This window comes from Chelonia mydas, chromosome 21 (assembly GCF_015237465.2).
Source record: "Chelonia mydas isolate rCheMyd1 chromosome 21, rCheMyd1.pri.v2, whole genome shotgun sequence".
Lineage (NCBI taxonomy): Eukaryota > Metazoa > Chordata > Testudines > Cheloniidae > Chelonia > Chelonia mydas.
This window is the reverse complement of record NC_051261.2, coordinates 15188942-15215748: the sequence shown is the minus strand read 5'-3', so window position 1 is coordinate 15215748 and position 26807 is coordinate 15188942. Positions and strand designations below refer to the sequence as shown.

General features: G+C 54.9%; 1 protein-coding gene across 7 annotated transcripts in view; it reads right to left on the bottom strand.

The window, feature by feature from the left end:
* NAV1 (neuron navigator 1) overlaps window positions 1-26807 on the bottom strand; it is a 289263-nt gene that overhangs the window by 176735 nt on the left and 85721 nt on the right. For 5 of the 7 annotated variants that reach the window (XM_037884895.2, XM_043533524.1, XM_043533523.1 and 2 more), the window contains exons 2-4: window positions 25806-26623; window positions 22488-22591; window positions 1107-1856 (exon numbers count right to left, since the gene is read on the bottom strand). In XM_037884895.2, the coding sequence (XP_037740823.1) occupies window positions 1107-1856; window positions 22488-22591; window positions 25806-26605 (1654 nt within the window). In that variant the 5' untranslated portion in view covers window positions 26606-26623. The remainder of the gene's footprint in view (window positions 1-1106; window positions 1857-22487; window positions 22592-25805; window positions 26624-26807) is intronic. The other 2 variants (XM_043533526.1, XM_037884896.2) reach the window with 1 other exon arrangement.

The following is a 26807-nucleotide window of genomic DNA, read 5'->3' as shown; positions in this document are numbered from 1 at the left end:
GCGGCCTCTCGCTAGGGTGCGAGGCACAATCTGTCATCCATTTTCCTCGTGAGTGTCACATTCCAGCTCCCCCCCCCCCAGCGCCCTGACACAGATGCACACTCTGACACACACACACACCAGCCCGGCTTGTGGTCTCTGGCTGATGTCTGACATCTCTGAGCTCTCTCTTCCCCACGTCAGTCATATCATGACATGCACATCACTCCCCCCCCGCCCCCCACATACACACAACACACACACCAGCCTGGCTTGTGGTCTCTGGCTGATGTCTGACACCTCACACCTATCCCTTCCCCATATCAATGACACAGCTGAGATAATCATGACATGCACACGCTTACACACACCCCCACCCACACACACCCCCCAGCCCAGCTTGCGGCCTCCGGCTGATGTCTGTAGCTCACACCTCCCCCTTCCCCTTGTCAGTTCCACCAGCCAAGACAATCACAAGGATGCCCAGGAAAGCAGTGCTTGTCTATCCCCCACATCTCTGTTCCTTGCGGGGGGGGGGGGTTTGCTCTCTCCTCCCTTGCCCCTTCCCCCGCTCCCTGTTCTAGATCGCACGGCCCCGCCAAGCCAGGGGATTTCTCTCGGGCTAGGAAAGGCTCGCTTTGCCAAAGCAAGCATTGTTCTCCGGAGACAAAGTGAGTGTGTGTGTGGGGGGAAAGGGGGGCTTTTTAAGGTAGAACCTCAAGGAAACACTGACAAATACCCAGGGGGAAAAAGCCACGTAAAGAGCCCCAGTGTGCCGGCGCCTTGCAGAATAAAGGAAGGAGAAACCCAGGAGAAGAGAGTAGCTCCTCCGGGACGCAGCATTTGCTCCAGGCGCTGTTCACGCCTTACCCTCCGCCAGTCCCTTTGATCGCAGCCCAAACGGGACCCAAAAGCCGATACCAAGCCCCCCCAAATAAGAGAGGATGTTCCCCCCCAAACTCGCCTTTGCTTTCAACCGCGGACCCCTGGATTCCAGGGGGGCAGGGGGCCGGGTTTCTGCCCCCTCCCCCGGCCCTATTCATTCATTCCCTCCTGGCCCAGCGGATCCGGCTCCGGAGTTGAACTCGCCGCCGGTAACGGGTGGGGGGCGCGGGGACGGGACTCACCCAGCATCTGGCTGAAGAGCAGCTGCTCCAGGTCCCCCAGCACCGTCACCACGAGCTCCGGGTCCACCTTCAGGTAGGCTCGCTCCTCCTGCCCCTTCCCCGCCGGGCCGGGCGCCGGCGCCGGCTGCTGCTGCGGCTTCTCCCGGCCCTTGGCTTTGCTGGAGAGGATCTCGTCGTCGGATTTGCTGTCCTCCACCCCGCCGGCCTCGGGCGCCGTGCTCAGGGGCTTCACCTCCGCGTAGGGCCCGCGGGGGATGCGGCTGGGCTTGCCGAGGCTGGACGGGAGCGGGGCCAGCGGCGGCTTGGCCAGGCCGGGGGCGAGCCTGGCTTGGAAGAGGGAGTGCTCCGACTTGGAGAGGCTCTTGGACATGAGCGGGGCTTCCTTGGCCTTCAGCCCCCCGCGCCCGCCCCCCTTGGCCGCCTTGGCCATGTCGTCGCTCCAGCGGGGCTCGTAGAGCTGCATCTTCTTCTCGGCGTCGGTGAGGAAGGCCAGGTTGGTGAGGGACTTCTGCTTGCGCAGGCTGGGGCCGGGCGGCAGCCGGCTCTCCACGCTGCCCGACTTGAAGACCCGCAGCTCGTGCGCCCCGGGCGCTTTGGGCCGCTTGGGCACCATGCCGCCGCCGCCGCCGCCCTTGCCCTCGGCCCCTTTCCGGTAGCCCTTCAGCTCCTCCGGCCCCTCGCCGCTGAGCTCCAGGCTTTTGAGGTTGGTGCCAAGCATCCCGCCTGCGCTGAAACCATTTAACACGCCGGCTGCTGGGGGGGAAGGGGAGCACGGAGCGGGGAGAGAAGAGAGAGAGAGAGGCGGTGAGACCACGGGGGTGCCCAGCCCAGCCCAGCGCGCTCCGTGCAGCCCCTCCGCGCTGCGCCGCGCCTCCGGCAGACTGAGACCCGGCAGAAGGTCCGGGCCCGCAAGAAGGGCCCTCCCCCTCCGCCGCCTGCCTGCGATGCTCAGCCAGCCACGGGAGGGGAGGCGGGGAGGGCCGCCTTCTATTTCCAGCGCTCGGGGAGGGGAGGCTGCGCGCCCGGGTGTGCGCAGGGCTGGCGGGGGGTGGGGGGCGGATGCGGGCTGGTTCCCTAAAGAGCCCAGGAGGAGCCAGCGCCCCGCCTCGCCCCTCTCCCCGCAAAAGCGAGGGGTGGCTTCAACCCACACACCCCTCCCGACAGCCCTCCGCGGTCCCTGCCCTGGGTCGCCTGCGTTCCCACGGGCAGCCGGAGCGCACGGCCGGCTTGCAATGGGTCTGCTGCACCCAGGGGCGGCCTCCTGCCCCATCGCCTCGGGAGCCTGGCCCCACGTGCGCCTCTGCCACCCCCTGTCCAGGGCACTGTGCTCCCCAGTAGGATGCGCTCGGGAGGAAGCGAGGGGCCAACCCTGAGCCCCGCTCCGTCGGGCCCCGGGCGTGTCCCGGCTCCCCCAGCGGTTCCAAGGCTTTCGCTCCACGTGTGAGTGGGGGGCGCAGCTGGGGCTCGGGGGTGGCGTGGGCCGGCCACTCCCAGATCCACAGAAGGCAGCCAGGAAAAAGCCTTCTTCCAGACCCCTTCTTGGGGGGCTGCTCGCCCCATCCCCTGGGTCTCAAAGGAGCAGGGCCGGGAAACAGGGTTCCAAAGCAGCAGCCTGACTGTGTTCTCTCAAAGCGCTCAGTAGCCCTGTGAGGCAGGGAGTATCATTATCCCCGTACGGGGGGAGGGGGAAACTGAGTCACAAAGCTATTGGGTGACTTTCCCCGTGTGGCAGCACAGTGTGTCAGAGGCCGGGATGGAGTCCTGACCCCAGTGCCCCTTTACCAGGATGTCCTGGCACACGGGGCTTGAAGCTGGCACCCCCCTAAAGAGCGGGGTTTGGAATTTCTGTGCCCTTGGTGCCAGGGGCTGGGAGCAGAGACGCTGCTGAAGGGGCTGAGGAAAGGGCAGCACCAGGGTGAGGGTGGCAAATAGGCAATGGGGTGGGAAGCGTCTGCTCAGGCTGCCCACACAGAAATGCCCAGGCCCTCTCACTAGGGCTAGCTCAGGACTGTATAAAGAAAAGCCGGACTCAGTGGACAGGAAGGGGATGCCGCGTGGGTGCTGAGGGGAAGCAGAGCTGTCCATGGGTGCTCCAGAGAGGCAGAGCTGCCTGCGGACACTGAGGGGAAGAGGAGACTCCTGCGTGGGCTGAGGAGAAGCCAAGCCACCAAGCAATGATGAGGAGAAGTGGCCACCTGTGGGTGCTGAGAACCGGAGCCACCCGTGGTTGCTGAGGAGAAGCAGAGCCACGCATGGGCAGTGAGGAGAAGCAAAGCTGCCAGTGGGTGCTGAGGAGAAGCAGAGCCACCCATGGGTGATGAGAAGCAGAGACACCCATGGGTGCTGATGAGAAGCAGAGATACCTGTGGGCAGTGAGAAGCCGGGACTCCCATGGGTACTGAGGGGAAGCAGAGATACCCATGGGTGCTGAGGGGAAGCAGAGATACCCATGGGTGCTGAGGGGAAGCAGAGACACCCATGGATACTGAGGAGAAGCAGAGACACCCATGGGTGCTGAGGGGAAGCAGAGACACCCATGGGTGCTGAGGGGAAGCAGAGACACCCATGGGTGCTGAGGGGAAGCAGAGACACCCATGGGCAGTGAGGAGAAGCAGAGACACCCATGGGTGCTGAGGGGAAGCAGAGACACCCATGGGCAGTGAGGAGAAGCAGAGACACCCATGGGTGCTGAGGGGAAGGCAGAGGCCCAGCCCAGGAACACAAAGCAAAGGCCGTGAGGACTGAGGCCCTCTGGAAGTCAGCAGACATCCCAAGAGCAAATGCCTATTGGAGGAAGTTACCTCTCGGCTCTGCTCCTGACTCATTGCGGGGCTGGGTTGTGGCCAGCCAAGCCTGCTCCAAACCCAGCCAAGATAACACAGAGCAGGCCTGTTCACTTCACATGGACAGACAATGACTTGGAGCCTCCCCATGGTCCACCCCACCCTCCAATGTCTGGCCACTTAGTCACAGCGATGACCCTGCAGAGGCTCTGTACTGAGGTCCCAGCTCCTGTAGGTTTGGGAAAGTTTGGAGGGAATGTCCAACCAGAAGCCTGAGGGGCCCAGAGACCTTCCCTGTGCCCAGGCCCGGTTGCTGCAGGACCATGGAGTGGTTTGTCCTTGCAGCAGTCTAGGACGCCCGGAAAGCAAGGCTACTCTGGCATGTCCACATGCGTGGAGCTGGATGGTGCAAGGAGCTAATCACCCTCTGTTCCCTGGGGGTCAGCGGGAAGGAAGGAGGGGGCCCAGCCCTCAGCACTGGGTTGAACCGAACCCATAGCACACCTTACAGCTGTCCTGTCGGCACAGTCAGTGTCTCCTATCCCACACTGCGGGCAGCAGGGGCTCTGGGGCAGTTCCTACATGCCAAGCCCCGCACTGTGGGATGGAGTTCAGGAGACAGGCTGGATCGGCGCAGTGTGCTCATAATTTCCATCTGTTTTTATACAGCACCTGTCCCTGTGGTATCTGCTCCACTTTATCACCACGGCTCTCCATCCTCAGCGCTGCCCAATCTGCCTGACCCTGTAGGTACGCCCCATGAGGGGCAGGCTCACCTCCCCAGGGACCATGCTTAGTGCCTGCCTGTCACCATCTCTGCACTGGTCCTACCTGCTGCCCTGTCCTCAGGAGTCCCCCAGCAGCTCTCTCCAGGTCTCAGAGTCCTGACCCCACTGTCTGGAAGGTGGGGATTGTTAAACCCATTTTGTGGCATGGGGGAAAGGAGGTGACACAACTTGCTCCAACTTACACAGTTAGAGTAGGTGGAAGAGTCAGAAAGAGAACCCAGGAGTCCTGCCTGCCCAGTCTCCCGCGCTAGCTGCCATACCACGTGTTTGAGAGTGACTCAGCCGGCCTCAGAGCTCCAGACAGCACGTCCAGCTCCCCCGCCCCCACATGGCTACCTGCGGGCACCTGCTCAGGGGACGTGAAAGCAGCGCGCCAGCTGAAGACGGGCACCTCCGATCAGAGCCAAAGCGCATTGAAGTCAATGGAACGACTCCAACTGGATCAGATCCCTATCACTGCAGTGCCACACTGGACCCTGAGAGCTGCGGGTGCAGGTGTGGCATCTCTGGGATCGAAGGCAAAATCCTGGCAGCAGGCAGGCCAAAGCAAGGGCCAGACTCACAAGACTCCAGCAGCCTCTGACACCCCTGTGGAAGGTGGGTCTGCGTGAATCTGTCTGCCCATCTCTAATATTCCAAGGGAATTAAGGGCAAAGGGGGAAGTGGGTTCTGGTTATCATCATTTTTTGTTAATTACCCTTCCTTTAGGAGGGGGGAATTAATTCTATGTGGTGACCTCACACAGGATTCCATGGCAACCAACGAAATATATTGCATTAGGGCACATTACTATGCTATAGAGATAAGGGAGAGGGAGGAGACTTGGAAAAGCAGAGAAAACTCCTGCAGACAGACCAAAGCTCCTTGGGACCCAATTCTGCAGTCCCTTCTTAGGCAAAACTCCCTGTGATGGGAAGATCAGGCCCTTAGACACTGGGAATCACAGGAAACAGGGACTGAGACAAGTTGGGGAGCAGATCTCCTTGGGGAAGCAATGTCTCCTAGGGATTGGAGCACAGGCCTGGGAGTCAGGACCTGAGTTCTCATCCTGGCACTGGCTCACTGGGTGGCGTTGGGCAAGTCTCTTCCACCTCCCTTAGCTGCCCATCCAAGGAAGTTACTTTAATGAGCGAGGCCAAGAGGATCTGGGCCGTGCCTCAGCCTTAGTGCTAGTTTCTGGGTTGGCTCTGTCCCAGGCCTCTGGTCTGGCTCATAGATTCTAGGGGCAGAAGGGACCACTGTGATCATCCAGGCTGACCTCCTGTATGACACAGGCCACAGAACTTCCCCAGAATCATTCCTAGAGCAGAGCTTTTAGAAAACACATCTTGTTTTGATTTAAAAATTGCCAGTGATGGAGAATCCACCACGACCCTTGGTAAATTGTTCCAGTGGTTAATTACCCTCCCTGTTAACAATTTACACCTTATTTCCAGTCTGAATTTGTCTTGCTTCAACTTCCAGCCATTGGATCGTGTTAGACCTTCCTCTGTTAGACTGAGGAGCCCATTATTGAATATTTGCTCCCTCTGTAGATACTTATAAACTGTGATCAAGTCACCCCTTTGCATTCTCTTAGTTATGCTAAATAGATTGAGCTCCTGGAGTCTATCACTAAAAGGCAGGTTTTCTAATTCTTTAATCATTGTCATGGCTCTCCTCTGAACCTTCTCCACTTTATCAACATCCTCCTTGAATTGTGGGCACCAGAAACGGACACAGCCTTCCAGCAATGGTCACACCAGTGCCAAATAGGTAAAATAACTTCTCTGCTCCTACTTGAGATTCCTGTGCATCCCAGGGTGGCATTTGCTCTTTTGGTCACAGCATCACACTGGGAGCTCCTGTTCAGCTGATTATCCACCATCACCCCCAAATCTGTTTCCGAGTCACTGCTTCCCAGGGTAGAGTCTCCCATCCTGAAAGTACGGCCTGTGTTCTTTGGTCCTAGAGGTATACACTGACATTTGGCCATAATAAAACATATATTGCTTGTTTGCACCCAATTTACCAAGCGATCCAGATCACTCTGAATCAGTGACCTGTCCTCTTCATTATTTAACACTCCCCCAATTTTTGTGTCATCTGCAAACTTTATAAATAATGATTTTGAGTTTTCTTCCAGGTCATCGATAAAGATGTTAAATAGCAAAGGGCCAAGAACTGACCCCTGTAGGACCCCACTGGAAACACATCTACTTGATGACGAGTCCCCATTTCCAGTTACATGTTGAAACCTACCCGTTACCCAGTTTTTAATCCATTTAATGTTATATTGTTCTACCTTTTTAATCAAAATGTTGTGCACTACCAAGTCATAGATCTTACAGAAATCTAAGCATATTACATCAACACTATTACCTTTATCAACCAAACTTGTAATCTCATCAAAAAAGATATCAAGTTAGTTTGACATGATCTGTTTTTCATAAACTCACATTGATTTGCATTAATTATATTATCCTCCTTTAGTTCATTATTAATTGAGTCCCACATTAACCACTCCATTATCTTGCCCTGGATCGATGTCAGGCTGACAGAACTACTATTACCTGGGTCATCCCATCTATCCTTTTAAAAATTAGAACACAGTTAAATTTCTTTCAGCCTTCTGGAACTTCTCCAGTGCTGCAAGACTTACTGAAAATCAACATTAACTGTCCAATGAGTTCCTCAGCCAACTCTTTTTAAACTCTTGGATGCAAATTATCTGGATCTGCTAATTTTAAAATGTCTGTCTTCAGTAGCTTCTGTTTAACATCCTCCAGAGATACTAGTGGAATGGAAGGAGTGTTATCATCACATGATGAGACCACATTACCTGTTTTTCCCCAAACAGAACAGAAATATTTATTGAACACCCTTTCTGCACTATTATTGATCATTCTACCATTTAGTAATCATTTACCATCTAGTAATGGACCAATAACACTGTCAGGATTCTTTTTGTTCTCAACACTGCTGTCCATAGATTTTGCCAGGTGCCCCCTGGCTTCCCTTATCAATTTTCTACAATTCCTAACTTCTGATTTATATTAATTACTGTCAACTTCACTCTTCTTCAATTTGTTTTATATATATTATATATTATATATATTATATATTTATATATGTATTTAGCTGCCTTCAATTCCCCTCTAAACCAACCAAGTTGTTTTTTTTTAACTAGCACAGCCTGCTTCCTAGGTTATGGGATTAATCCTATAATTGTGGGCTTTTTTGGGCATCTGGTTTTGAAATGAGTCCCAATGATCATTCACATTCTTCTGGTTATATTCTTCCTTTTAGCTGATTTGACTCATAATTGTTTTCAGCTCTGTGAAATTGTCCCTATTAAAGCACCGGGTGTGTATATATATCTATAGATAGATAGATAAATAGATTACCAGTCTGGACTTTATTCTGCTTGCACATGATAAATGTGATCAAGTCATGATCACTTGTAACTAAGCTACCATTAAAAAGAAAAGGAGGACTTGTGGCACCTTAGAGACTAACAAATTTATTTGAGCATAAGCTTTCGTGAGCTACAGCTCACTTCATCGGATGCATGCAGTGGAAAATATAGTGGGGAGATTTATATACACAGAGAACATGAAACAATGGGTGTTACCATACACACTGTAACGAGAGTGATCAGGTAAGGTGAGCTATTACCAGCAGGAGAGCTGGGGGGAGGGCGGGGAACGGACCCTTTTGTAGTGATAATCAAGGTGGGCCATTTCCAGCAGTTAACAAGAAAGTGTGAGGAACAGTGCGGGGGGAGGGGGAATAAACATGGGGGAAAAATAATAAAGACTGGGAGTGGATGGGTCATTACACAAAGTAAAACTATTTCCCCATGTTTATTCCTCCCCACCCCCCATCCCCGTTCGTCACACATTCTTGTCAACTGCTGGAAAGGGCCCACCTTGATTATCACTACAAAAGGTCCCCCTCCTCCCCCCCCGCTCTCCTGCTGGTAATAACTCACCTTACCTGATCACTCTCCTTACAGCGTGTATGGTAACACCCATTGTTTCATGTTCTCTGTGTATGTAAATCCTCCCACTGTATTTTCCACTGCATGCATCCGATGAAATGAGCTGTAGCTCACAAAGGCTGATGCTCAAATAAATGTGTCAGTCTCTAAGGTGCCACAAGTCCTCCTGTTCTTTCTGCGGATACAGACTGACACGGCTGCTCCTCTGAAACCTGAGCTACCATTAACGTTCAGGTCTGTGATGAGCCCCTCATTATCTGTCAGGACAAGGTCTAAGACAGAATTTCCCCCCATTAGCTGCAACACTTTTTGGTTGACTCTAGGATGAGACTGTCAGATGCCTAGGGGATTTGGATGCCCAATTCCCATTAATTTGGGGCGCCCATATCCCTTAATTAGCAGCTTCACACAGCCAGGCACTTTATCTATATTGATTGTCTGTGGCAGCCGCTGTATCAATGGGCTAGACACAAACTAACAATCAGCTGCTGGGATGGGGTACCCAACTCTGCACCAAGCCGGCGAGGGTGACCAAGCTGTTGTGGCTGACTCAGCCCCTCCCCGCTACACCTGCACTCTCTGTCAGATAATGGAGGGCCAGATCAGTTGTTGGCTGACCCAGAGGAGAACAGACCGCCTATTCTTTGCTCCCTGAATAGGGATAGCCCAGGACTTTTGCAGACTGTCAGAGCCCTGCTGAAGGAGTAGGCCTAACCCAGGACTAGTGCATTTGTTTTGGGACTATTTTTTCGTTGGATAACTAGAAAAGGATGATTGACCCAGGCTGGGCTGCTTGTGATTCCCAGAGTCATAGAATTTAGGACAAAAGGCACCGCCTAAGGGGCTTGCTGAGACTGTTTTAGGGACCCCCCTGCCCAGGGCGCTTGTGGGGAAACTAGTAAAACGCTATGGACCTTTTGCACCCGAGCCGAGCCTGCCCTATGCAGCCATAATTGTCAAAGAATCAGAATAGAAAGCGAAAAGTTGATGCCAGAAATCCAGCACCTGAGCTGTCTCTTCCTCGGCTGACAGCCCCAAATCCAGCTGTGCAGACTTGAATCCCAGAGCAGGGTGTAGCAGGCTCATTTGCACCTCGCTAATCCACTCCCCCTATAACTCGCACACCCAAAACCTAGCAGCCCCGCCTCATTGCTCAGCACAGCAGTGACGGTCCAGTAGGGTGGTCTCCTTAGCTGGAAAGTTTATTACTTTTGCAAACCGTACTGCAGGATACTTACTGGCAGAGCATCCAAGAGGAGCATCAGTAGTTCACACCAGGCTAAGGCAAATAAGCCAAGGCCAGTCTGTGAGGCCCGCTTCTTGCTTTCACCATGTTTGCATGCTCACCTGCTAATTTGCTACCAATAGGTCTCAAGTCAATCATTTGCAAATGGGCCATCATCACTTTAGCTGATTATGTACATCTCCCTTTTTGGGGGGGCCCAACCTGAGGCACCCCAAAACTGAGGCTCCCAAAAATCAGAGGCCCGCTTTGAAAATGTGGCTGCATGGGCTGAGTCCATGTCAGACAGGCACCTGTGTCCCCTGACGCCCTGTAATATGAACACTGTCCAGACCAGCTCGCCGAAGGGACCTGTCGTGCCTCAAAAACGAGAGGTCTGTAATAGGACTTCCATTGGGACTTAAGACTGAGTTCTGTCCCTTTAAAGAACCATTTCAGCTAGAGAAGTTTCAGACGCTCCCTAAATGAACCTCTCCCTTTTCTCGTCTCTCCCTTTCTTTTTATATTCTCTGCACATCCCCGGAGTATCCCACCATCCTCCACGGCAGAGACAGCTCCTTGCTGCCGTGGCAACAGCCATCCCAGTATCGGTCAATAAAATAACAACCCAGAGAGATCTGGAGCATTTGTAAGACCAATTTGCAAAGGGATTTTTTTTTGGGGGGGGGGGGGGGGGTCCGATTATTCCTCTAAGAAATGAGGTAACTAGATTTCCCTCCCTCTCCCCCCTCCAACCTCTCACTGTATCACTGGCAGCACAGAGCCTGCAAAATACAATGAGCTGGAATAAATGTCTGTGAATGGTTCATTGAAGAATGACTTTGTAAACGTGGAATCAACCATCAGATTGGAAGGGGCCGAAGATGCCAAGCAAATACTGCACACAGTGGCTTCTGCATGGAGGAGATTAATTCACCAGTGATTTTCTCCTAGTGACCCTCAACCCGGATATAACGCTGTACGGGGAGCCCATTGGCTGTGTCTTGCTTGCAACATTAAATTCTCTGCTCTCTCTCTGCATCCTTCTAGCAATGGGTCATTCCTGGAGCTCAAAGAAAAACTGAAAGGAGGGGAAGACAGAGGAGAAACCGAGCGATGCCCAGCGCTTGAGCATGTATAATAGATTGTTGGAATCCAATCAAGTCATTAGAGGAGGAAAGAGACAATGTTGCTGTATTCTTCTTTCCATTTAACAGCAAAGGGGCTGGCAAGGGGAGTTTAATCTTGGCTGCAGCAGGATGTGACTTGCTAAGGGGCTTTACCATCTCCCAGCAAAGCACTGGGATCAGCATAGCCAATGGGATTTAGGCACTGAACCTGCTTAGAGGCTTTTGAAAATCTTTGCCTCTCCAGGCATCTGGATCCCTTTGGAAATGAGTCATTTAGGCACTTCTGAAAATTTGACCCTAAATCTCCTTATTTTGTGGAGGGCCAGAGTGTGGGAGGTGGTGGGTATGAGGTGGGGAGGCTGACGGGACATGGAGATGGTTGGGGATGGCCTACAGGACATCATCACCGGTCTCGCCTGCACTGATTGCCTTTTGAAGATTGTTAAATGGAGTCGCTCGGAAGGGGTGGGATATGCTGAGTTGTCCAAACTGAACCTTTTCACAGAAATGTCTCCAATTCGATGAAAGTTTCCTCAGAACCAGGATGGAATTTCTGGTCAAAGCCAGAGAGAGACCGACCCACCCCAGTATAGCCAAAAGCCCAGCGGTGAGGGCACTCACCAACACCCAGGTTCAAATCCTGGCAGTGCCAGGTTAAGAGTAGGCACTTGAACTTGGGTCTCCCACGTGAGTGCCCTAACCACTAGGCTAGAGAGTCAGTGTCTCTGTAAGCCACTGAATAGATTTAATTATTTATACCAAGTAGAACAGCTTCAAAAGCTTAGTGGTTAGAGAACTTGGCTGACCCAAGTGCAAGCCCCTACTCTGAGTCAGGCAAAGCAGGGCTATAGGTCTCCCATACCCCAGTTGAGCACCCTCACCACTTGGCCATGCTGGAATGGGTTTGTAACCTCCCCCTCCCCCCCCCCCCATGCAATGGCCCAGCCACGGTGCTAAATCAGAGCAAGGAGAAGTTTACCTGTGAGGAGAGCTTGTGATGGGAAAGAAACTGCCCCACATCACCCCAGCAAGATAAATCCCCCCCCCCAGCAGGAGCCCCAGGATCTGGGGGGGTCTATTTTTCACTCTAAGCACCACAGCTGAGTGCGGTTCTGATGGACATTGCCGAATCCCAGCTCAGAAGGGCTGCTGACGTGCAGAGATCTAAGGGCGTTAGGTGCTTGAGCGTGGGACTGGAGTGACAGCCCTGGCGAGCCAGGAGTCTGCTGATCCACTGGGGGCAGAGAGCACTGCTGTCAATGTCGGAGCTGCTCCAGCATTGCGAGCCTGTGTCCCTTCGTTCGGTTCCCATGCCACCGCTGCCTCCTGAGCAGGCCCCGTGACAAATCTGCGCTCTCAGCCCGAACTCAGAGCTCCGCCAGGCCGGATAGCGTTACACCCATGAGGCTGAGGGGCCAGGAGGAGCCGTTCCCAGAAAGAGGCTGTCATTTTCACACGGGCTCGGTGAATTAACACCCTCCCTAGCACCTGGAGATGGGCTGCAGCTGGAAGAGAGGGGTTTCTATTTTCCCAGGCAGGCTGAGGGCTGGGAACAGCTGGGCCCTGCTGGCTCTGGGATTTGCCCACAATGGGCTCCCAGCCTCACGTGGCCATAAGGACGGAGAGACAGCAGAAAGGCAGGGACAGGACCAGAGCCCATTGGGCCAGACCCTGCAGAGACACAGCACCTGCCCCAAAGAGCTTACAGTCTAAATGGGCAAGGGAGGTGAAGGGAAGGGGAAACTGAGGCACAGAGAGGCTCTTTAAGCCAACGCCTTAAAAACCCATGCTCTCTCTGTGCAGAAGTAGCTGGATGAAATTCTCTGGCCTGTGCTATACAGGAGGTCAGACTGGATGACCAGAATGGTCCCTTCTGGCCTTAAAAGCCATGTTCTGTCAGGCACGGCCCTTAAAGGCTCCATGTCCCTTAAAGGCCTCTCACCGCCCCACAAGTGCAGTGGTGAGTCAGCTGTAGTCCTGCCACCAATCTCAGCGATGTCCGTGGGGCAGGACCAGGTGCCCAGATGCTATGAGAGGGAGTATCTGGGATTCTTCTGGAGGAGCTGCAGAATTGAGGGCTGGAGGGGGGCAATGGGGACCAATCCTTAACTTTGACATGGGGCTTCCCAGCTGTAGATCATAAAGCGGGGTGTCGTGTTACAAATGGGGAAAGTGAGGCTCGCAGAGGGAACTCAGCTTGCTCAAAGTCACAGATCCAGTCAGGGGCAGAGACAGGATCAGAACTCAGGGCACTCCCAGTCCTTGGAGAAACCAGACTGGAGACCCAGGCTCAGCTGATGGCCTGTTAGAAGTCTATGCCTTGCCACACAACTCCCTTAGTTACTTTAGCCCCATTGCCTGATCGGCTGGATGTTGGTGACCTAATCATTGTGGGCAGGGGAGGATCCCCCGAGCCAAGCAGCCATTTCTGGAACAGAGGGTCAGACGGGCGAGGGCAGGAAAGTGGCACATAATGCACCAGAAGTGAATGGCCAGGTAGATGTGGGGTTTCCAGAGGCAGAACCACATGCCAGGCACCTCAAAGGCACCCATGTGACCCATGGGGATGTGTTCATTCTGGGTGTCCCCGTGGCTGAGCTGCAGCGGATGGGAATTGTTACAGCATAGAGCAAAAGAGTGGTAACAGCTCAAGACTTTAGCTCTAGGGGTCTCTGGTTCAGTCCCTGGGGTGGTGGCCGTCACACGTACTCAAGGCCCTCCAACCTTGGTCGGACTAAGGAAGTGATGGAGCTGAGCGAACACGTCCTAGCTCACAGCTGGTCAGTCACCCAGCAGCAGTAAGGAGTGAGGCAGGGATGGGGCGGGCCAGGTGCTTCACGTGGAACAAGCTACCCGCAGCTTGGCGATTGCAGAGACTCGCAGCAGAGAGAAGCCGCAGAACCGGGAGGGAACCAGAGTCACAAACAGCCCAGCTCCTCCTTGATGACGGAGCAGCAACTTTAGCAGTGCCGGGGTTTTCCTTAAAGTGCACCCCCTGCTTGCAGGCACCATGCCCGTAGGTGCTTGGCCATTTAAGTCCCAAGGTTATGGCTTCTGCTCCCTGATTGGCTGAGCAACACTTTTTTAAACAGGAGAATAACAAATGCTGACGAGCACAGAGTGGGGGCCCTTGGGGCCACGGGGAGGGGCACCCAAACAGCAGTCGGCTCTTCGATACGCAGCCAAACAAAACCCACCTTGCACAGCTGTTTGCGGACAGCAAAGAGGGAAGGGGCACGGCCCTGTCTGCACTGAACAGCTGATTAGAACTTGAATGCCCAGTTGTGCACATGGGCTTTGCAGGATTTGACCAGCTCTATTGGTGAGTAATAAGATACCACAAATCCATGGCAATCCGACGCCCTGTCATTCTCTCTCACAAATCCACACCCCCTGATTCTTGCATTCCCTCCCAGGCCTTACTGGGCTAAGCCCCATGGAAGTCAGTGAGAGTTTGACCTGGATGACAGCCTCAGGATTTGCCCCTAGAGGCAGACATGGGGCATGAGCTTCTTAGGGCCAGCTTAGGGGAAACGTACCCGTATGTAAACAAGAGTGATTCTCTGTATTTAATCTCCACTGCAGCGGTGTCTGGGCTGCATCCACTGAGCCGATCACTATCCCCCATTCGCTTCATGGCCATGCAGGCAAATTAGGGCAGAATCCCCTAATGGGGCTGTAATCCTCTTACACTGTGTGAGCTGGCCCCTCTTTCTCTAGGCTCTGATGTGGATTCACGTGCTTGGCCCAGCTGTGGCTAATTCCGGAACTGAATGGCACCTGCTTTCCAGGAGTTCCCTTCACTGCTGCTCCTCGGCCCATTCTGCATGCTAGCAGGACTGGACCTTCCTTAACCCCACCAGCCTGGCCGTTCACCCCACCCATGCCGGCTTGGCTATAGGCTAGTGTATGTGCATGGTGTGGTGGGGAGGGATAGAGCACACAGCACTCCAGTGCTCTGCGTCAGCCCAGTGCTCTCTGGGGCAGCCAGCAGAATTTAGAGCAGCCCTTAGGTTGCTCTAGTTTCTGTTCTTGTTGCTGGCCAGCTTAGAGCTACTTTCCCTCCCATCACTCTCCTCATCTGAGAATCCAACCTTCAGTGTCCAGGGATGGAAGAAACCTGTCTCCAAGTGACCAGCTACTGGGCAGGTGCTGGGTAACCCGGCAGGGGAATGCCCGTGCTTGCAATGACCTGGCTGGCCAAGCCGCCGCTGGGGGCTCAGTTGTTAGCCAGGGACTGAAGAGATGTTGTGGGGCCCTAGCCTGAATCTTGGCACGCTCATGGCAGGGTATATGGCTCTTCCCCACTGCAATAGGGAAGAGCACAAGCTCTCCTCTGACTACCAAGGGGATGTCTACAGTGCAGCTGGTCCCAGCGCGGGCAGGCAGACGCGCGGGCCCCGCTCCAGCGAGCGCACTCAAAGTAGCCGTGCGGCCATCGCGGCGTGGGTGGTGGCACAGGCTCGTTGCCCAAGTGGCGAGGATGATGATGGAGTCTCACGTCTCTCACGCACCAGACCAGTGCGAGAACCGCCAGCGCGGTTACATGCGGGCCAGGCCTGCTCATCCACCACCATCGCAGGCTGCGCTTTCCTGGCTTTGCACGGTTCACGTTCTTCACACCAAGCGGTAAGGCGCCTTGCTTCAAAGCGGGCCAGGGCCACGGGACAAATCTGCCGCCACCTGGCTGCGTTGTGGGCTGGCGCTTCCCAGTCGCTCGGGTGAACCTGAGAGGCTTTCAAGTTTGACTTCAGCGTGTCTCTATATTGTCCATAGGGGCCACCATGAGAATGGTTGCCTTGCTTTAGCTGGCCACAAGATGTGGCCTTGCCTATTCTCCAGGCGTCCATATGAATGAGATGCCCAGAGCAACCCAGCTAGCCTGAGCACACCCGACACCCGCACTCAGAGCTCTGGGCTCCTGAAGCAGACCAGTGCAACGCTAGAGCCCGCTTGCCAGAACCCCCACTGCCTAGTGCTATCTCTGACCCGGCTCCTCTCCAAATGCTTCCTTTGGGGTTTCCAGAACTGAAACGGCCAGCCTGACCCTCGCCCACTCTTCTCCCTGCTCCCAGCGCATGCTGAGCCCAAGGACCTCACAGAGATTTACAGAGGGATCAGTATCATGGGCTCCCATGTGACAGCTGGGGAAACTGAGGCAGGAAGAGGGAAAGCGGTTTGCTCAAGGTCACACGTTGAATCAGTTGGGGAGTCAGGAGCAGAGCCCTGCTCTCTGCCTGCCAAGGAGCAGCACCTGCCCGGCTTTGCTTGGAGCTGCAGAGTTCTCCTCTGAAACACCCTGGACCATCTTTCCAAGAGGGGTAAGGTTCAGCCGATCCCATTGTCCCTCGTTGCATTGGAGCTGGAAACAGGGTTATGGGACTGACTGGACACTGTCCAACCCGTCCAGCTGATAACCAGGGGGCAAGCTCAGTGTAAGAGCCCGATCCTGGCAGCTGTACAGCACCCTCCTCTCCAGGCATGCAGGAGTGAAATCAGGAAGGCCAAATCGCACTTGGAGTTGCAGCTAGCAAGAGATGTTAAGAGTAACAAGAAGGGTTTCTTCAGGTATTTAGCAACAAGAAGAAAGTCAAGGAAAGAGTGGGCCCCTTACTGAATGGGGGAGGCAACCTAGTGACAGAGGATGTGGAAAAAGCTAACGTACTCAATGCTTTTTTTGCCTCTGTCTTCACGAACAAGGTCAGCTCCCAGACTACTGCACTGGGCAGCACAGCATGGGGAGGAGGTGACCAGCCCTCTGTGGAGAAAGAAGTGGTTCGGGACTATTTAGAAAAGCTGGAAGAGCACAAGTCCATGAGGCCGGATGCATTGCATCCAAGAGTGCTAAAGGAGTTGGCGGATGTGATTGCAGAGCCATTGGCCATTATCTTTGAAAACTCATGGCGATCGAGGGAGGTCCCGGACGACTGGAAAAAGGCTAATGTAGTGCCCATCTTTAAAAAAGGGAAGAAGGAGGATCCTGGGAACTACAGGCCAGTCAGTCTCACCTCAGTCCCTGGAAAAATCATGGAGCAGGTCCTCAAGGAATCAATTCTGAAGCACTTAGAGGAGAGGAAAGTGATCAGGAACAGTCAGCATGGATTCACCAAGGGCAAGTCATGCCTGACCAACCTGATTGCCTTCTATGATGAGATAAGAAGGCTCTGTGGATATGGGGAAAGTAGTGGATGTGATATATCTTGACTTTAGTAATGCTTTTGATACGGTCTCCCACAGTATTCTTGCCAGCAAGTTAAAGAAGTATGGATTGAATGAATGGACTATAAGGTGGATAGAAAGCTGGCTAGATCGTCGGGTTCAACGGGTAGTGATCAATGGCTCCATGTCTAGTTGGCAGCTGGTATCAAATGGAGTGCCCCAGGGGTTGGTCCTGGGGCCGGTTTTGTTCAATGTCTTCATAAATGATCTGGAGGATGGTGTGGATTGCACCCTCAGCAAGTTTGCAGATGACACTAAACTGGGAGGAGAGGTAAATATGCTGGAGGGTAGGGACAGGATACAGATGGCCCTAGACAAATTGGAGGATTGGGCCAAAAGAAATCTGATGAGGTTCAACAAGGACAAGTGCAGAGTCCTTCACTTAGGATGGAAGAATCCCATGCACCGCTACAGACTAAGGACCGAATGGCTCGGCAGCAGTTCTGCAGAAAAGGACCTAGGGGTTACAGTGGACGAGAAGCTGGATATGAGTCAACAGTGTGCCCTTGTTGTCAAGAAGGCTAACGGCACTTGGGCTGTATAAGTAGGGGCATTGCCAGCAGATTGAGGGACGTGATCATTCCCCTCTATTTGGCATTGGTGAGGCCTCATCTGGAGTACTGTGTCCAGTTTTGGGTCCCACACTACAAGAAGAATGTGGAAAAATTGGAAAGCGTCCAGCAGAGGGCAACAAAAATTATTAGGGAACTGGAACACATGAGTTATGAGGAGAGGCTGAGGGAACTGCGTTGTTTAGTCTGCGGAAGAGAAGAATGAGGGGGGATTTGATAGCTGCTTTCAACTACCTGAAAGGGGGTTCCAAAGAGGATGGATCTAGACTGTTCTCAGTGGTAGCAGATGACAGAACGAGGAGTAATGGTCTCAAGTTGCAGTGGGGGAGGTTTAGGTTGGATATTAGGAAAAACTTTTTCACTAGAAGGGTGGTGAAGCAGTGGAATGGGTTACCTAGGGAGGTGGTGGAATCATAGAATCATAGAATCATAGAATATCAGGGTTGGAAGGGACCCCAGAAGGTCATCTCATCAAAACCTCATCTCCTTCCTTTGAGGTTTTTAAGGTCAGACTTGACAAAGCCCTGGCTGGGATGATTTAGTTGGGGTTGGTCCTGCTTTGAGCAGGGGGTTGGACTAAATGACCTCCTGAGGTCCCTTCCAACCTTGATATTCTATGATTCTATGATTGGATTCATTGGATGTGGAGGCCATTCAGCACCTTGCAGGAGTCTCTTGGAACCAAGCACAGTCAGGGCTGCTGAAACATTAACCCCCCCACTCCCCTTCATTCCTGGGGCTGGGGCATCCCAAGGCAGCATCTCCAGGAAATCAGCCACACCTGGGGAGAGAGGCTGGAGCCATGCTAGTGGGAGGTACCTTGTTAACAGAGCCAGTCTCAGGGAGCAGGGTGAGTTTGGGCACAAACCCAGAGTAGGCAGATTCTGTCCGAAGGCCCCATTCACAGTCCCTTTAGCCAAAGAGCCACACTCCTTACCAGGCTCCTAGAGAGATAGAAGGAGTTTCCCAGAACTGATGGTATAATGGAGCCCAGTTCCTATCATGAAAGCAAACAAGGTCACAGATCGATGCCTCCACCCTGTACATTTCTATGCAGAGGCCACTTCAGTCAGGTAACCCTGCCGGATAGCTGGGAAGACCAATATACTAAGATCTAGGAGGACAGACAGGAAGAGAACGGCAGATAGACAAAGACGATACTAACAGCTAGCAGGACAGGCAGACAGACAGATATATAGCCAAGGAGCTAGGAAAATAGAGAGATAAGGGAGTGAGGTAATACGTTTTATTGGACCAACTTCCCTTGGTGAAAGAGATGAGTTTCCAAGTTTACACAGAGCTCGGTGTGACTCGAAAGCGTCTCTTTCACCGACAGAAGTTGGTCCAATAAAACTTATGACCTCACCCACCTCATCTCTCTAATATCCCGGGCCCAGCACAGCTGCAGCAACACTGCAAACAACAGAGGAGCACAGACAAAGTATGCTGAGCGGTGGGTGGGTGGGTGGATGGACGGATATTCTCAGCGGACCTTTGGTGGAAATATCATGGCTATTTAACACGTTGGGTAGATAACGCTGCAGAGTGCTGGATGCTACTGCTCTGCTCTGGGCACATTTACAAGATTCAGCCAGGCATTATAAACGTCAGCACCATTGTCCATTGTGCGTGCAGGGTCCCAGTGCCAAGCGCTCACCTCCTGCGACCGGGCCCTCATTTTTAGACTCCCTCAGTGCCCGTTTAGGCACCCAGCTAAAGGCCAGAATCAAACCCTGTGGAGTTACTCCTGATTTACACCTGATTGGCTAGATTTTCACCAGCACTCAGCACCCAGGGCTCGCAGCCCCTCTGAAAAGCTGGCCACTTCTTTCTGGGCCCGACTGGGAGTAGAGTCTATCGAATATCTGCTCCATAATAACCTGCCTCTCCCTGCATTGGCTGCTTATAGCTGCCCACCAATGCACTCCTCCAAAGCTCCATGCCTAGCCACTCCTTCCCCACATGCCTCAGGAAAATGAAACACCTTCCAGCACATCTGGATGGCTTGCAAAAGAGGACGTGAGGGGCAGAGTTAAGGGGCTCTCACAAACAGCCTGCCAGCTTCCCCTTTCTGTTTAAATCAAGAAGGATTCCAGATTGAGGGCCTCTTCTGCTTGCACTGCAGCTGCAGTGCTAGGAGGAGACGGGGTCTCAGATCACTGCGGGCTTTATACTACCCCACACATACCCCTGCAAGGTTGGTCTTGTTTGTTCCTTCTCTTGGTACTGTCTAAATCCTGCATTGTGAGCCCCCTGGGGCAGCGGCTGCCTGTGTACTATTTGTCTGTACAGTGCTCTGCACCATGGTGCCTCAGTTGGGGTCCTTAAAAATAATAAATAATAGAAATTATTAATTAGAAATAATAATATCTTCCTGACATCACTATCCCGCTCTCACCCCAGTGTCACTCCTCAGCTGAGCAGTGGGCAGTGTTCTGGGGCCCCACAGGTCAGCTTCCCAGTAGAGGAGAGATCAGTGATGCAGAGTCTGAGTATCTCCTAAGTGTGACTTGCTTTATTCACACAAACACCAGTCCTGGAACAGAGGGGGTCAAACAGCACGGAGAGCAATCCCTTCTTCCAGGAATCTCAGCCCAGCGCTAATGACCAGTTCCCAAGGAGCCTCACGAATTGACTCCAAACAGAGTCCATGACAGAGAGAAAAGTTTCCTGCCACTCACGTAGCTCCCTGTACGCAGAACCTTGACCAACCTAAAAGTAATAACACTAGCATTTCTTCCAACACTAAAAACTTACTCGCACATTCAGAAAAATTACTTGGAGGATATGTGTAATAGTGCCACCTCTGCTAATGCCTGCCATAGTCCCATATTCTGCAAAAGGGTAAACCGAGGCACAGAGAGGAGCTGTGACTTGTTCAAGGTCACACAATGGTCAGTGACAGAGCTGGGATTAGAAGTCCTGCAGTTTCCAGCCATGAGTTCAGTCCCCTACATCACATGGCTTCTGAGATCAGACCAGTGGGGGAGCCCAACTCAGAAGCATGACTCTGATTTCTGATTAGATTCTCCCAAGGGATGGGCACCCAGAGATAAAAGCATGCTTATATTCAGGGCCCAAACCTGGGTCGGGGGCAGCATCTCCTCAATTCCTATTCCCTCCTTCTGGGAGATAAGGCCGCTCCACCCTAATGTTCAAACACTCTATGCCAGCAGGGTTGGACCTTTCCACCCCAAATGGTTCAGGTCAGGGCAGGGCCCCAGGGTTCTGATCCTTTTCTGAACATGCCCAAACCCCTTTGGTCTTGAGATCGGGCCACACATCTGACGAGTTCAGGTTTACCCAGAAATCCAGCACTGCCGGCTCAAATGGGCTGGCAAGCGAGTGGTCATTTCACAGCTGTCACTGGCTGAAACCCAGAAGCCTTGAGCCCCTGCACCATTATTGAAAAAATGAACCAAACTCTCCTGTTCAGACTGGGTGGGGTCCAAGTCTGGGGCAGATTTCAACCAGTGCAAACCATCTTTCCTGCCCCCACGATCAAAGGGCGTGGTAAATACGCCGCCTGGCCTGGGCTGGCTGGGCAGACCTCCTCCCCACCGACAAACGGTCTGGCAGCCACCTCAGGCCGCGTGGTGATAACTCAGGGCGGGAGTGAAATGGACGTGAGCGAAAGGCAGAGGAGGTAGCTAGCTCCGGAGGGGCTGATCAGTTCGCTGACCATGAGTGGAACTGATGTGACGCACTGGAATTGCAGGGCCAGATTCCTGTCCGGCTTTACACCGGAGTAAATCCAGCGGCACTGTGGGGAGCGCAGAGGGGCACAGACCAGCAGCAATCACAGGAGCCTTTCCCAGGTATGAGAGAGAAGCAGGAAGCATGGCTCTAGGTGACGTTCCAACTCCCACTGAGGCCAGCACAAGTTTTGTCATTGACAGCTATGGCGGCAGGGTCAGACCTGGCTTGCATATCTTCCCCCAGCCGCTAGCAGGTGCTGAAGAGGCAAGGGACATGGATATGGCCTGTAGAGCGCCTACTGGTGCGAACGCTCCCTGCCCCTGGCATTCAGGACCGGACTGTCCCTTCCCCAGCACCGTGGGCATTGGTCATACCAGCTACCCTGCTGGCTTGGCAGCGTTTTACATTCATTCTGCACTGGTGGAGGATCAGGCCCTGGAGCCTGGCTGCAGCCCATCCTGGTCACAAAGGCCCAGCAGGGCTCCCTGCAGCCTCTCCCCCCGTGGCAGACCTAGACCCCAGGCCCCTGTAGAAACCCCACTGACATCTGGACCGGGTCAGAAAAACCACTGAGTACATCAGCTCTGCTGTAGCATCCCCAGGCAACGACGAGCGCTCCCCACCACGGCCTGCTGCCAGCGCTCCTTGAGCGCCCCAGCAGACCCGGCACGCAGCCGCAGGGAATGGCGCGCTGACGGCCTGCCTCCTTTTGAGCTAATTACCCGGTCTCTCTCATTACGCCGCAAGAGCAGACCAGCCGCATCCCGCTGCCCCTGGCCACCGAGTGCAGCAACCTCAGTGTTCAACCAGGCCTTGCCGAGGGCCAGATTCGGCCGAGCCCGCTATTGGTCAGTCCGTTACCCTAAAATACAGCTGCTGGCTCCTTCCTTCCCAGGCCCCTCGCCCGGAGACGGAGCTGTTTGCTCAGGTCCCATGTGCTGCCCCCGACCCCAATCCCCAGAGGAGTGAATCATAGCTTGACTCACCCAAGCCTGGGAAGCCCAGCTCAGGCCCGTCTGCAGGGCTGGTCGGTTCCTCACACACGCGCTCCTCCTGGGAGAATTCACTCTTCTCCCTGTCTCCCTGCAGCCTGGAGACGGAGAAAGGAGTTAGGGTCAGTGCATGTGTGACCCCCCGTGAATGTGTTACAGGTCCCCCTCTCCACAGGGGATGTGAGTCTGTTACAGCCCTCAAGCAGGACGTCTGGGCTGTTTAGCTCAAGCTGTGACAGCTGCTGCTTTTAGCTCTGGAGATCCCTGGTTCAAGGCGTTGGCCAAGAGGTCTACTGTCATGCATGCATGAAAAGCAGGGCCCTGGAGATGCAGCGTAGTCCCTTGGGGTAGGGGTTCGTTCCCCAGCCATTTGGGGACTGAAACCTCGTTGGGCTGCCGGGCAGCAGACTCAACCAGCCCCACTTCCAGTAGCAGTGACAGGGGAAGCCAGAAGATCCGGGCCCCACAGCCGGAGGGGACCATGACAGAAAGGGTGAGTCAAGGAGGCAGCAGAGGGCACAGCTGGTTGCCAGGCTGCCTCTCCTGGCTGGGAGGTAGGGCTGGGGGGAGGGATAGCTCAGAGGTTTGAGCATTGGCCTGCTAAACCCAGGGTTGTGAGTTCAATCCTTGAGGGGGCTATTTAGGGATCTGGGGCAAAAATTGGGGGATTGGTCCTGCTTTGAGCAGGGGGTGGGACTAGATGACCTCCTGAGGTCCCTTCCAACCCTGATATTCTATGATTCTATGATCTGATGCCAGCAGGGAGCCCATCCGGCCCTCCTCATGGCCTTTGGATTTGGAAATGGGCCTGGGACTCACTAAGGATTCATAGAATCCTAGAAGATCAGGGTTGGAAGGGACCTCAGGAGGTATTTAGTTCAACCCCAACTAAATCATCCCAGCCAGGGCTTTGTCAAGCCTGACCTTAGAAACCTCTAAGGAAGGAGATTCCACCACCTCCCTAGGGAACCCATCCCAGTGGTTTGGGGGTGTTTAAACACGTGTCGGAACCTCGTTCCTTCCGTGAGGTCAGTGATGTGATGCTTATGGGTCTAAAGAGGTCAGGACTTGGGTCTGGTGCTTCTCTTACTGAGACCAGTGTAACTGCCACTAGCTCCACAGGGGTTACTCCTGATTTACACCAGAGTGAGTGAGAGAGGAATCAAACCCTGTGGAGTTACTCTTGATTTACACCCGGTTGGATGGGTAGATCACACAGGGCTCAGGGGTTTGCTCCAAGTTGCTCCACACTTCCTACCCCAGTGTCTTGTTCAGCCACTCAGCCCGGGCAGGCTTTTCCCAGGGGAATTCTCTGTTCCACAGGGGATCGCTGTGTTCCCAGACAGCTGTCCATGGCACCACCCTGGGGCCTCGCCCCCCAGCTTGGCTTGGCAGTGGCAGGGAGCCCTCTCCCCTCCCAATGCTGCACTCTTGCTTTCCCCACACCGAGCCCCCAGCTTGCGTGGAAGCTGGTGGAGCCCTGGGAGTTCACACCGTTTGGAGATGCCTGCTGCAGTTCACAGCCCTCGGAGCCATTGGCTCAGGCTCCCTGCAGACTCTGGCATTGCTGCCAGGGTCACAGGCAGGCCACATTATCAACCTTTTCTCTGCATCCACAGAGGCTAGACACATCAGCATGGGCCTCCGGTGCTTAGGGGCTAGGTCTGACTGCACCGGCTAAGGGGGCAGGGAGTATCGAATGGGGAGCTGAAACGATGTGGGCCGCTGGGAAGAGTGGGAAGGATCCAGCTGTTTAACCGCACAGGACAGACCCAGCCGCAAAGACTCATGCGAGCTCCTCTGATGCTGCCCAGCTGGACGCTGCCCCCATCCCCACCCCCAGGAGCCTGTGGGACCGTCCCTCGCGTGCAGCTGTTATGGGATAGAGTTCGGTGCATGGCTCCTGCGAGCGTGGCTGGGATCGACACCACGGCGGGGGGTGGGGGAGGGATGCTTCCGGGAGCACAGCTCTCTCCCCTCCAGCCGGGCAGGACAGAGCTCCCCCTGCTTTCAGACCTGCTCCCCCCTGCTTTCAACCACCAAGACTTGAGGCACGATTGTGGCAGGCAGAGCATGAGAATGACAGGGGTGACCAGCAGGAGCAGCCCCCCCAGGGCCCCTCACTGTCCGTGCCCAGCCCAACCGCCCCACGACTGTACATGCCCAACCCCCACCCTGCCCCCTCACTGTGTGCACCCAACCCCCACCCCACCTCCAATCCCCACCACGACTCTGGGCCCCCCTAGGGTTGCCAACCCTCCCGGATTGGTCGGGAGTCTCCCGGAATGGGCCTCGATCTCCCGGTGGCTACAGAAGCCAACCTGGGAGATTTTAGGTCCCTAAACGTCTGGTTGGCAGCACAACAGGGCTAAGGCAGGCTCCCTGCTTGCCCTGGCTCTGCGCAGCTCCTGGAAGTGGTCGGCACGTCTGTCTAGCTCCTAGGCACAGGGACAGCCAGGGAGCCTCTGCATGCCATCCCTGCCCTGGGCACTGACTCCACAGCTCCCATTGGCCAGGAACTTCGACCAATGGGAGTTGCAGGGGCGGTGCCTGCAGGCAGGGGCAGGGTGCAGAGCCGCCTGGCCGCCCCTGAGCCTAGGAGCCGGACATGCCGGTCGCTTTCAGGAGTCGCCTGAGGTAAGTGCTGCCCGGCTGGAGCCCACAACCCAAACTCCCTCCTACACCCAACCCCCTGCCCCAGCCCTGAGCCCCCCTCACCCAAACTCCATCCCAGAGTTTGCACCCCTCACCCCCTTCTGCACCCTAGCCCCCTGCCCCAGCACTGAGCCCCCTCCCACATCCAAACTCCCTCCCAGATCCCGCACCCCCTTCCGCACCCCAACCCTCTGCCTCAGCCTGGTAAAAGTGAGTGAGGGTGGGGGACAGCGAGTGACAGGTGGAGGGGGGATGGAGTGAGGGGGTGGGGCCTCAGGCAAGGGGCGTGGCAGGGCAGAGCAAGGATGTTTGGGTTTGTGCAATTAGACAGTTAGCAACCCCAGCCCCCCCTCTGCATTTGCCCAACCCCTCACCCTGTTTGCCTGCCCCCCCACAACCGCTCACTGAGTGTGCCCAGCCCCCACCTCGTGCACAGATTGAGCCCCACATTCCTCATGTTGATCTCTGAAAGCCACCCCCCAAGCTCCATGGTGTTAGCCTACCCTACCCCCGCAAATGCTCCCAGTGCCAATGAGGGGCATGGGAAGATGGCCCCGTGGTTTGTGTGGGGTGGGAAGAGTCAGGGGAGGGGAAGATGAGATGCCCCTGCCCGCAGAGGAGCCCCGTGCCCCGCACACTGTTGGGCAGGGAACTCACCGGTAGTGGAAGGGTGCCACGGTGGCAGTGACCGGGTGACTTTGCTGCGGGACTGAGGAGAAGCTGATGGCCGGCTCCTTATTCTGCATGGGGCTGCTGGTGCCCAGTGAGATCCCCGGGGACTTGTCCTCACCCCTGGCTGCCTTGGGCACCCCGCTGCCTTTCCAGAGGGCTTCCGACACCCACTGGCCTTTCACCGGGCAGCTCTGGGGCCTCTTGACACTGGATCCTTCTGGGACGCCAGGCAGCCCAGACTCACTGCACAGGCTGAAGCGAGACGGGCTCTTCCCCTGAAGGTGAGGGGTCTTGGCCAGCTCGGCAGCACCACTCGGCTTCCCTGAGCCCTTCTTGGTGCCGTGGCTGCTGTAGGCCTCTCCGGGCTTTGGACTCTCCTTCTCTCTCTCTGTCCCTTGAACCAGAGCCTTCTTCGGAGCCCCCGTCGCTCGAGCTGTCGCCTTTGGCCCCCCCCGGGGGCTGCTGCCTGGAGTCCTAGCACTCTGGCTGAGCCCAGACTCCACCCCGTCGGCCCTTTTGCACTCCGATGCCTCTGCTGTCTCCGGCCCAGGCCCGGCCTCCACGGGGGCTTTAGAAAGGCTCTTGGGCTTGGAGCCTCTGGCTGCCGGACTGCCAATGCAGCCTGGCACCTTCCCCGGCCGTGGTGATGCCGCCCGCTGGGAAGGGGGGGCCCCCAGGCTGCTCTGCCTCGGGGGCAGCTTGCTCTGGGACATAGTGCGGGGCACTGGGATAGCAGACGCATAATGGCTCCGGCCAGTCACGTTCACGTTGGCCGTCCCATTCATCGTCAGAGGGTCTGCGGGCTGGGGAGGGAAGAGAAAAGCAGAGTAGATTAAGGCTGGGCCTGGGGGCAAATGGGGGAGATGCTCCTAGACGGGGTGCAAGAGGGGCCCCTCAGGCAGCGTGATGCTCAGACTAGGGGGAGCAGAGGAACTGCTGGGGTTTGGACTAATGAGGAGACCCGTGACCCTGCCCATTGGCAACAGG